At 40.2% G+C, this 12,432-nt stretch overlaps 1 protein-coding gene across 24 annotated transcripts in view; it reads left to right on the top strand.

Annotated features, from left to right (window-relative positions):
* TCF12 (transcription factor 12) overlaps positions 1-12,432 on the top strand; it is a 142,777-nt gene that overhangs the window by 57,757 nt on the left and 72,588 nt on the right. For all 24 annotated transcript variants that reach the window (XM_083413046.1, XM_083413058.1, XM_083413041.1 and 21 more), the window contains one exon: positions 995-1,097. In XM_083413046.1, the coding sequence (XP_083269172.1) occupies positions 995-1,097 (103 nt within the window). The remainder of the gene's footprint in view (positions 1-994; positions 1,098-12,432) is intronic.

The following is a 12,432-nucleotide window of genomic DNA, read 5'->3' as shown; positions in this document are numbered from 1 at the left end:
TGTAACAGTGCCAGTTCTGCAGATTGAAGCAGTATGTATGGGTCAGATGGCGGGGAGGAATAAACGTGGCTAGCAAAATATGAATGTGAGCATTGCTGTTACATGGACTTAGGCTTAACTGCATTTGGGGATGAGGCTTGGATTCTGTGCATATTATATTTTCTCCCTGAGTTTGAATTTGCAAAGGTAGCAGGAGCAGGCCATTGGCACTATTCCCATCCTGCCTCACTACAGGTGGTGTTGAACCACCCCTGAAGGTCTTGGTGACTGCTGCATGCTTTATAATTCCATGATTGTGGAAGTAATGTGCTGAAATAAATGAGTTTGGTGACCTCTTCTGTGGTGAGGAACAGGCTAGAAATTCCTGGGAGGTGGGGAGAGCACATGGTCCCTAGGCCCAATCCCAGAGTCTCTGGATGATACAGTCTTGATAGTACCATGTGCTATATATATTATAAGATTCCAAATCAACAGGTAACTTCATGTGGCTATGTGGCATTCAAAATAGTGAAATTCCTTCTTTAAATCTGCCATGATGCCATAATTCCTGCCACTGCTAATTAATTTCTAGGAACTTTTCTGCTTGTAGATGTGGCTAGACCTGAATCTCAAAATTTGTGTTTAGGACACTTTGTGAGCCTTGCGATCAAATTATTATTATTATTATTATTATTATTATTATTATTATTATTATTATTATCATCATCATGTTCATCACCATCATCATCATTAAAGTGTGGTATCAAACCCTTTGGAGCCTCTTCTTTTGAAGTTCATTTATAGTGTTGTTTTTCTTGTACAATTAAAGGGAAAAGGGAGTTTACGAAGTGCTAAGAGGCTCAGCATTTGTGTGTTTGTTGTGATTCGCAGATTTGAAGACCAACCCACTGAAGAATGACCGACTGTATCTCTGCATTTAATTAGAAGAGTATCTTTGAACTCAATTAGTAGTGCTGCCCAATAATCTGTTAAATACTCTGTTCTTTTCCCATAGGGTTTTACAGACAGCCCTCATTATGGTGATCACTTGAATGATAGTCGATTAGGCCCCGATGAAGGATTGTCCCCGACACCTTTCATGAACTCAAATCTGATGGGTAAGTAGGTAATTATATGTGAGTAGCCCATCAAAGCCCCTCTGGCTTTGAGATATTTTTCTTCCCATTTAGTAGATGGATAGTAGTTCCTGTAAACCTAGGGTATTTGCAACTCCCATTTGCTTTACAGGGCAACTTCTTAGTCTAGGGATTTTATACTGCTTTGTGAAAGAGGCCAAACCACCAACAGTAAATCTAATATGTATCTTTGTTCTGTTGCTTTGAAAAGTATTTGAATGCTTTCTATTATGCTTTATCAAAACTTGGAACGGCTTTTTCTGTTTTTCAAAGTATAGTTACATCTTGATGACTTAGTAACAGCAATTCCAGCAAAAAAGGCACAACAAATATGAACAAGAGCTTTCGTGAGCTAGGGTCCACTTCATCCTGTGTGTTGTGAAGATGGCTAAGAGAATGCTTAGCTGTTGGATAGGTTGTTTTCTTTGTCTTAAAATGCTGCTTTAATTGCTTTCTTTTTTGTGTGACCTAAATGTAGCAATTGCACTGATTTGTAGAATATCTGTTGAGGCAAGTTGGTTTAGCTTGTTCCTGTAGCCTAGGAATTCTTCATAATGTTACTACGTCTGCTAAACTGATGTTGTCTGGTGCATGTGACCTATTTGTGTTCTTGATGATATTGTCCTTTTAAGACACTGCCACAGTAATCTAAGTAGATTACATAAATCCAAATCCTGGTGGTCTTCTGCAGATCTTTCCATTTTACCTTTGTTTTCTGCTTTAGTCTTCCACAAACAGAGAAACAAATGGCTGGGTTCCACAAAGTACGTTCATAAGCAGAGCTGACCATCAAATGCCTGTTCCATGGCGTGAAATCTTAACGGTAGCAACATTTTCTCCAAAGCTAGCATCCTGTTTGGAAATCCCCCTCCCCCATACATGGTAAGAGTGGGAGTTGTTTAAAGCCTCACAAACATCACCCCTGCTGACCTCCCCAAAGACAGTGTCTAAACCAGAAGATCTTGAAGTTACTTGAATGTGAAAAATCTGCAAGAGAAATTTGTTCAGTAGTCAGTGTAATGGTGATCCCACATGTGATGTGGTCTGCAGGGAAGAAAGCGTATCAGCTTAAGTCCATGCTGCACTTGGAGTGGGAATGTACCAACTTTTTGTTTTGAGCACAATTCAAGACGTTGGATATGCCCTGCCCTGTTTTATTTACCATATTTTTCGCTCTATAAGACTCACCAGACCACAAGGCGCACCTAGTTTTTGGAGGAGGAAAACAAGAAAAAAAATATTCTGAATCCCAGAAGCCAGAACAGCAAGAGGGATCTCTGCGCAGCGAAAGCAGCGATCCCTCTTGCTGTTCTGGCTTCTGGGATAGCTGCGCAGCCTGCATTCGCTCCATAAGACGCACACACATTTCCCCTTACTTTTTAGGAGGGAAAAAGTGAGTCTTATAGAGCAAAAAATACAGTATTTATTTTAGATTAGGTTAGGTGAAACTCTTGGTTATAATTTTGTGCTTCATACTCTGAGGAATTTACTTCCCACCATCCCTGCTACATTTGTCATACATGTCTTTTGCTACATTTATTATCATACTCTTGCCTGGCAGCAGGTGAAATTTTTCTTTAGGCTGCTGTTCGTATTATAAGATTGTATGACAGCTTTAAGTGTAAGGCTGTATTGATGTTTATGTTTACTTTTTAATATAAGTGTCATTGGAGTTGTGAGATATTCTTAGAAAGGCAGTTGATGTGTTTTACAATATTACAGCAAATTTGATGCTGGCTGCATTTCTTGTACCAGAGTCTCAAACTGTTTGCTTGAGGCTCCAGTTTTTGGTGATTTGAGTTTGGTGATTTGCTCACCCTTGCTCAACTGGAGTACAACAATTGCTTTTCACAGTTCTTTAAACTATATAGTATTAGAACTGAGATAACAAACATATTTCATAATTTCTGTCCTGGCTTACAAGCACTATTAAAAACAGAGAATTATGTGTCAACGGGATATTGTTTCTGTATATCATATTCAGCCATAAGCATGTTTGCCTGAAAAGATAGCAGATTATGAATTGCCACTGTCTTTGATGATGGAGCTATTAAACACTTTAATTATCTTGTACATTGCAGGAGCTAGAAATTTTGTCTAACAAGAGTTGATAGTGATTCAGTAATGAACAATTTGCTGTGGAAAGATGCATTTTAATATTCATTTAGACATTTTAAAGTGCTTTTGTCAGAGGATGTAAAGCTGTTATGTTGAACTGAATTGTGTTCATTCCTAATTCCAGAATTATGTCGTCAGTGTGAAAAAAGTGTTTTCTTTGCAGTTCAAGAAACACAATTGAGTTGTTCTGGTACCAGAGTAAGATAATGGCATTATATGAACTTGTAACCAGGTTGAAATGTGCTCAGGGTAATGTTGCCATATCTGGAATTTCATTTCTTTCATTAAAATAGGTACAGTAGAAATGTAACTTGCCTTTCATTTATAAGATACCAGAGCTGAGTACAATGCACAAAACCAACCATATATTGGACAATACAAAATTACACCAACAAGGCAGTTGAAAACATGTTTTAAAAAGTTACGAGTGTTCCATAGGTTCATGGCTTCACTTTTCCTTTCATGTGAATTTCCCCACTTCCAGACCTCACCATGCTTGAATGTGCACTTGCTCCATCTCCCTCCCACATGAATTTTCCTTTCCTGTTCCCTTTTCATTGTGAACATAGGTATAGTTTTTTAAAAACCATTTCTTAGTTTAATAAGCTGAGAGTCATTCCCCATAGGCAGCTGCTATGCTCCTTCCTTTGCAGGAGTGAGCAAACAAGCAGGGAAGTCTTTAGTTAACTATAACTTTCCATTGCATTCAAACTGGGGAACTGTTGTTAATGGCTTCCAAACAAGCTAGAAAATAAAGTCCACTTTAAACCATGAGGCTCATCCATATCTTGACATATTAAATCAAAATATGATTGGCCAAATGTGGCCATTATGACTGCACTGTGGCTAATGTTCACAGTGAGTACCTTTTGAACTAGGGTGGGATGAGGAAGGTCAGGCCCAGGCCTCTCCACCTAGCCTTCAAGACTTGCCCAGAACAAAAAACCTCCCCAAACCACACGCCTCACCAGCCCGTTCTTCACTCTCCGTGAATGTTTTTGCCTGGCTGGAGTGTGTTATTGAGCTTTGTTAATGCCTCTTTCCTTGATGGAGAGATGTGCGTGTGTAGAAAGAAAACTTTTGCACATCTAAAATAAAGTCTGTGGTACAAAGGTAAGAGTCATATCTGTTCCACCCATGTTTGCCTTTTGTCATCTGAACCCTAAATCACCCTGTACACAGCTTACTGGGAGCAGGCATTGTGGCCTGGGGCAGCTTGTGGAAGAAGCATGCAGCATTGGGATCCTTCTGTCCAATGCAAGCTGATATGCACACCTTGCAGCCAGTTAGAGGGTAGGGTCTGGGAGCTTTGATTCAATCCCCTTGTTGTTCACCTTCCAGGGGGCATAGCTTCTGGACCAGAGAGAGAAAAGACTTCAGAGGTCTGTCCTGCCCCAGGAGCATAAAAGAGGCAGACCCACTCAGCTGATTCCACTTCGGTATTAAGGTTGAGCTTCCCACCCTATAATGTTAACATTGTTAAATTTTGAATCAATTTTCAGATTGTCACAGCTTTCCTTTGACAGAAGAGACATTGGGTTGGATCCTTTGAAAGGGAGTGTCAGGGGAGGGGCTTGGAGGGTTTTTATCCAGAAGACCAGCTCATGACAGGGGAAGTTTGCCATAAGCAGTTCATGCTGTGGGGAACCTCAGCAGTGTCCGACCCTAGCTGTTGAAAGACAGCTCATCAACCAGCAGGCTGGTTGATCATGTGGATACAGGCTTAATGCCTACGCCAACCCTGTTGCACTGTAAATTGTGTCTTATTTTTATCCAACCTAAAATGGTGCATGTTGTTATTGGCTCTTTGCTTGCACCCCTCACAGCTACACTGCATATGGGTCTGCAACGATGTTTTGAAGTTGGCTTGTATCCACTAACCATGAAAGATAAACTAGACTGTCCCGGTTTGGGCGATACAGCTGTGGAGAAGAAGGAATGCTCCAGAGAACTTCTTGCACCCCCTTTCCTGCTGAACTGCTACACGACAGCCCCGCAGTCCTGCCCATTGGGTCTTACTGACTGGTAGTTGCTGCCCCCACCCTTTTTGGTCACCTGTCATCCCAGATGCAGGAAGGAAAACGGGATGTTAATTGTTAAATCCTGGGATGAGCGTGCCTCATTCATCCAGCCAATCACTTACAGTTTATACAGAGGATAAAGTCAGCTATCCAGCCCTCTGCCTCTCCCAGAGAAAAGGGCGTCTTCATGGCTTTATCCACTCTGCTTTTAGACTTCCAGTAGCATGTAACCAAAAGCAATCTAGGCACATGGCAGTTCTGAAATCCCAAGACTGGCAAACACACTGACTGCGCTAGCCTAGTTGTGAAACTTTATTAGAAATAACAGGTAGGGGAAAAGCAGCCAACAGGCCAAACGGAATACAAAATAAACCTGAGTGCTGTGGCTCTAAAACTCACCTATCCTGATTTATGCACTTCAACATGATATTTCTAGTCTATTTACAAGTAGGCAGAATAGGACAATTAAACATTAGGCCAAGCAAACCATGAAGAGAATCAGCTTCCTGGTGGTTTGGAAGACCCAGCCTGGATCCCTGGTGGTGAGATAGGGAACATATGAGGGAGATATGCATGAAAGGGTGAGTGCTAGCTAATAATCTGGTAAAGAAATTGGTCGTTACTGATACTGTGGTGCAGGAGTGCTCCAAGGTCTGCCCTGTTTCATAGAATCTGAATAGAAACAGATCCACGCAAAATCCAACTCTCTTAGTCAGAACGGAGCCTACCAGCTTTTTATCCAAAATGCAATGACCTTAAAAGTCTTTGAGCCCTTTGCCCATTCAGATAAATAATCATGTTACCCTACATTAATACAAGGTTGCTCTGTATTAACCCTGCTTTTGTCAGGACAGATTTAACACTAAAGGAAGCTTCTGATATTTAATCTGATTCTGGAATTAGGTCATACTACAGCTTGCTTTTAAGGAATCCTTATGCAGTACTTTTTGATTGAACAAGTGTGTGGCTCACACTATTGATGGGAGCATGCATACATGTATGCTTTCTTCTGTTTGGTTGCAGTGCATCTATTTTCCATCAAAGATTACATCTGATGGTGTCAAATTGCTGAAAGCTACGTAATTGGGTATCACATAATGTAAACGGTTAGAAATAAGTACTCTGATTTAAGGCTGTTTGACATGAAAGAAGGGGAAAGAATATTGTGCTTTTGTAGTAGACAAAAGTTGTTGGTGGATGTCTTGATGATGCAATTTGGAAGAAATGTTGAGTGGGGTGTGTGTGAATCCCTGGTGAACCAAATTACCTTCTTCTAAGAACTGCATTAATTACGCTGGCCTGCAGTTATAATTTTCTCTATCTGTGATTTGATTTACCAGTAGAAGCTGACTTTTAGCTTAATCCTGTTTTCCATTGCTGTGTAGAATAAGGGGAGGGTTGAATTTGAGCTGGAAACGATATACTATTGTCGTGTACCTTGAGACATTTAGAAATGAAAGCCCTGGTACAACCTAAAAAAAATATTTGTTTGTTTGCTCTTGTCACACTCTGGGTCTGAATACTCTATAACTGTGATGCCTAGCTACGGTTCGCCTTTTGGACAGAAATGACTTGTCTACTATACGCCATGCACTGCTAACTTCCAGGTTGGATTTTTGCAATATGTTTTATGCGGAGCGACCCTTGAAGATTACTTTGAAACTTCAATATGTTCAAAATGCAGTGACCAGATTACTGACTGGGTTTCTATTTAGATTTCAACTCCTGATTTAAAATAGCTGCACTGGTTGCCAGTTTGTTTCTGGGCCCAATTCAAGGTGCTAACGTAAGTGATTTAAGCCCTAAACGACAGAGCCCCCAGATATCTGAAAGATTGCCGCCTCCTCTAGTGGATGCTCTTGGGTGTTGAAATCTTCAGAGGGGGCCCTATTATGAAACTCCCTCCCCACAGAGGTGCCTCTGGCTTTTTCACTATGCAGTTTTCAGCAAAGCCTGAAGACACAGCACTTTCCCCTGATGTTTGACACTTGAGATGTATCACAGCCACCTTATTTCTGCAATTTTAAGTTTTTTAAAACTGTTTTTGCATTGTGCTTGAATTGTTGTAACACACCCTGGAGCTTTAGGGTGAAGGGTAATAGGAGGAGCATGATGGTGATGATGATGATGATGTAACTTTTCATATTGGTTTGTGTATAATCCCTCTCCTTTATCACTTAGGGTAGGTTTAATCCATTAAAGCTCCTTATTGACATCTTGCATGCTCAAACTCTGAATTCATACATTTGATCTGACTTTAAAAAGTCAAGTCCAAATGAGTTGTTAATGGATAAAGCAGCCTTTGCCATAATTATACTTGCCTCTGATGAAAGGGATGATGTGGCATGGCCTAATATGCTCATATAATTTATTTCTCCCCAAGTGTTACATGAATTGAATTTTGCTCACAATGAAGACATGCTGTCATCTATTTTTCATTTTCCTTTTATGGAAACTTAATGGGTTTCAGGAAAATTAAATTACATGATAATTCAGTGCCGGTAGTGTATACAGAGCCTTTTTACCCTTGGGTTTTTATACGTCTAAGAGTACATTCAGCTTGTTTTACACACACACACACACACACACGTGTTTATGGTAATATTTCAGTCAGATGGCTTTAAGTACAGTAATACCTGAAGGCTTTATACAAATGTATCTGTATATTGCAGCAGGTGTCCATTTGTGCCCCCCCCTCCTCCAGTGTTAGCAGCTGTGGCAGTCTGAGGAACAGCAATCGCCATCAGGTGTAGGACATTATAATTCACAGGTCACAAGAAGTTGCCACGTTGATATTTCTGTCTTTGCTACAAATCCTCTAAGGGGGTCATCCTCCGTGACCATCTTGCTGCTCTCAGCACTGTAGAGACACTGCCTTTGAAGTCAAGTGCAAAGAAATTGTGGAGTGAGCAGGTGTAAGGATACAGGGGTTTTTTCACTCAAGGGAGCATACAGATAATCTGAAAAGACAAGTGAAGATTTTGATCTGCCGGTTACATATGCTCAGAGAGGAAAATACCACTATAGTTTTGAAAAGTGTCCTATTTAATTTTTAAAACATAGAACTAACATTATTTTTCTTTATTTGAATATCAACAGTAACAATGCTCAGAATGCTGCATACTATTTCAATTTCTTAAAATTAGGCCAACCTGCTACAAGACTAGCAAAAACTTTTTCTTTGTTTAATATGGAGAAGCAAACCACATGAGCACTGATTCACATGTAACGCTAAACCAGCTGGCTTCGTGTTTTTGCTTTCACTGCTATAGGAAGGAAGGAACCAAGGGATGACCGTTTGAGGTATATGCCCTGTATGTAGTAGGAAGTGTTTTGAATATTGATAATGTTTGTTTGAAGGTGAGATATATTTTAGTGCAATACTGAGTATTAACACATAAAAAATAATTTTAATAATAATTTCTTATTTGTACTCCGCCCATTTGACTGGGTTGCCCTAGCTACTCTGGGTGGCTTCCAACATATATAAAAACATAATAAATCATTAAACCTTAAAAAGCTTCCCTATACAAGGCTATCTTCAGATGTCTTTTAAAGGTTATATAGTTACTCATCTCCTTGACCCAGGGGTCAGCAAACTTTTTCAGCAGGGGGCCGGTCCATTGTCCCTCAGACCACATTCTACTTGATGTAAAAACACACTGATTCCTGGACTGTCCATGGGCCAGACTATATTTTTTTGGGGGGGGGGGGAATGAACGAATTCCTATGACCTACAAATAACCCAGAGATGCATTTTAAATAAAAGGACACATTCTACTCTATGTAAAAACACATGGGCCACATGTCCATGGGCCAGATTTAGAAGGCACTTGGGCCGGATCTGGCCCCCGGGCCTTAGTTTGCCTACCCATGTCCTTGACATCTGATGAACGGGTGTTCCACAGCGTGGGCGCCACTACCAAGAAGGCCCTCTGCCAAGACATTTCAGAAGGATCTTATAAAGCTGGGACAACACACAGCGAAATGACGAATGAAAACTGCAAATCAGTGCACACTAAACAGAATACTCCAGTGGAGTTCTATATTAGCTGCATTCATTCAAGGAAGATCTTGGAGTCATTTTCCATGTATCTTTCAGAAAGGCAAATCCTAGGACTTGCTGATCAGAAGGTCAGCGGTTCGAATCCCCGCGACGGGGTGAGCTCCCGTTGTTCGGTCCCAGCTCTTGCCCACCTAGCAGTTCAAAAGCACGTCAAAGTGCAAGTAGATAAATAGGTACTGCTCCGGCTGGAAGGTAAACGGTGTTTCTGTGCGCTGCTCTGGTTCGCCAGAAGCGAATTAGTCATGCTGGCCACATGTCTGCGGACAAATGCCGGCTCCCTCGGCCTATAGAGCGAGATGAGCGCCGCAACCCCAGAGTTGTTTATGACTGACCTAACTGTCAGGGGTACCTTTACCTTTACTTATTAGGGATTATTAGGGAAGGAATATCTAACCATGCAGAAATCATTGTCCTCTAGCCATTCCGCACTTCTAAGAGATCTTTGGAACTCCCTGCCCATTGACACCAGGCAGGTTTGCTGTACTCTTTTTTGGGACCTGCTTAAAATGTTTTGTTAAGGCAAGTCTCTCCAGACATGTAGAAGCTACATGTGTTTTCTCTCTCTTTAGATATTGTAGATATTTTGCAATGGCAATGTGCTGCAGCCCCCAGCCTCTCAGTTGTCTTTTTGTATGGATTTGCTTGTAGAAAAAAATACTGTGCTGACCTAGTACAGACTATGTCACGTCTTACATTTTAGTTCTGGAGGCAAAAATGGGAGAGATACACAGTTTGCAGTTTCTGTTTATTGTTAAAATTCAATGAAAATTTACTTGGACAATATAAAGACTAAAACTATGTTATACTAAAGGCCCATTGGTGTTGTGGCAAGTTAAGAGTACTGGAGATCTTTGAGATGTCACAGCAATAATTGAAATAAGTTACAGTAAATTATTTGTTACCTTCTATAGAAGCAGCAGGCATGAATGCAGTGTGGAGATGCAGAACATGACACTGACATAAAACTTCTTTGACATATTTTTATCTGTGCATTGGAAATAAGACTGGATTAATAGAAGTAATGGGTGAAAGTATTCGGAGTTTATAATCTTAGTAACCTCACGACACTTGGTATAGCTAAGTATGGTCCTAAGATTTCATGGACATAAAATTTAGGAGATAATAATTTGTTAGGGGAAGTTTTGGTGGTTAGTGAGAGGCTTCTAGTACAAAGTTGAAAAGATCAATCCAGTAATCAAACAGTGGACTAGCATCCGGGGAGAAACTTAATGTATAATTGTAAAACAAAGGTGGACACTTACCATTCTATCTGGATGAAATATGAAATATGTTCCCATTATGCTGCCTCTTGATGCCATATATGTGTTGGTCAAAAAAGGAAAACAATATAAACCTTCTGGGGACATAAAGAGATAAAAGAGCAATCGTCCAGCAGGTCTGTATAAGTCCTCGCACTCTGTAGGCTGGCTGCCAGATTTTACTTTTTTATTCCCTGTCCTGCTCTGCTCTTTCGCCCCAGGAATGATTGGTCTGAATGCAAGATGCCACACAGTGGCAGTATGGGGCTACACTGACGAGTGGGAAAAGCTTTAATCAATTATCTTAGTATATAATAATAAAAAAATGCATAGGTACTACACTAGAAAAGTTGTCAAAATAAATATTTCGCAGTAGTCTAAGGGGAGGTGTGTTTGTGTATTCACACATTAAAATTTGTCCCTTTAGCTCCACTAGCCTAGTATCTTTTAATGGCTTCTTTGTGTGAAAATGGGTGGGTATGTGGGTTTTGCTGCAAAATGAATGATCTTATCACTGATCTTGGACTGAGCAAAATATCCTCCCAGGCAGAAGTTTTCAGCTTCAAGTTGCTTTAGTCTCCACTCCGTACAGTTTCAACTCCGTGACTGTACTTCAAACTGCGCTCTTATTAATATGCACAACCTAAAATGCTTTCAATAGAAGGTTATTAGAATGCTAGTTTGCATCCTTCAGTGAATGAAATGATGTGTGATTATGAAGTCATCAGGCATGGACCAGTAAGACTCGAGAGAGCCTCCCCCCTCTGAGGTCCTTAGGGTGCCATTGATTGGTGACCATGTGTTTGTGCCCGATAGACTGTGAAATGGTGTGTTGCTACACGGCTGTGTTGCACCTGCGCCCCACCAAGGTGATTGATTGGTTTGGTCATGTGGAATGTTCCCATCTGGTCTGCAGTAATGTGTTCTCCCCCACCCCCAGCAAATAGCAAGCGCTGCCTTAATAACTATAGCAAGTAGTCGCAAAAGGCTAAGGAAGATGTTCCTTTTTAAAATAGACCAGGATTTCAGGCCATACTTTCTCCCATTTCTGTGGTATGCATTTTTGGTTTTTGGTTTTAAAGAAACCAACGACAGTATGCACACACACACTTTAGAAGGCTGAGCAATCATTTGTAAATAATAGTTGATATCAAAAATAATTTAAGGGACCAGCATCAGAGGTCTAACCCCCATTTCCACAGAACACCTCTACTGTCTGATTAATTTATTATCCTTAAAACCTCACTTTTTTTAATTGGTTGTTTTATTTATCATTAACGATTTTGAAATCTAAATAGCAAAAAAAATATTATGTGGTTGTCTTAGTTTTCTCTCTCTCAAAGATTCATTTATAATATTGGGCAGTCTTGTTTGCTATTTCTTAATCTCAGTTTTTTCATAATTGATCTATTCATTCCATCTAATGACTAATTACATATCAGACCACTTCATCAGCAGTATTCATCACTGTAGAATGTAATAATGACATTTCAACAAAGGAAAAAATAAATATGCAAATAAGAACTCATTAACATTTGCACGAGCTGTTTGAATAATCACATTGCTTACAAGACTGTAATTAACCGAAATTGATGCTGTGTTCAGGATTTGATGGTGTGTTTTCTCAGCATTTTATTGTTACTACTCTGGGGGCTGGAACAAAGTTCTGCTCTTCTTTGAGCCTCATTTCTGACTTGATGTGATGGGTTGTGCCAGGTACCAGAGACTTTGGGGAGTTTTTAATTCATCTATGACCTACCCTCAATGCATATGAAGATATTTGATTTAAATGGCCTTATTTCTAATGAAGCACTGTTAGACTTCTGTAATTACGCAACAACTATGGGGAAGAA

The sequence above is a fragment of the Podarcis tiliguerta genome, assembly GCF_965153285.1.
Source record: "Podarcis tiliguerta genome assembly, chromosome: 14".
Taxonomy (NCBI): domain Eukaryota; kingdom Metazoa; phylum Chordata; class Lepidosauria; order Squamata; family Lacertidae; genus Podarcis; species Podarcis tiliguerta.
The sequence above is the reverse complement of the archived record's forward strand: the minus strand, read 5'-3'. Positions and strand labels throughout refer to the sequence as shown.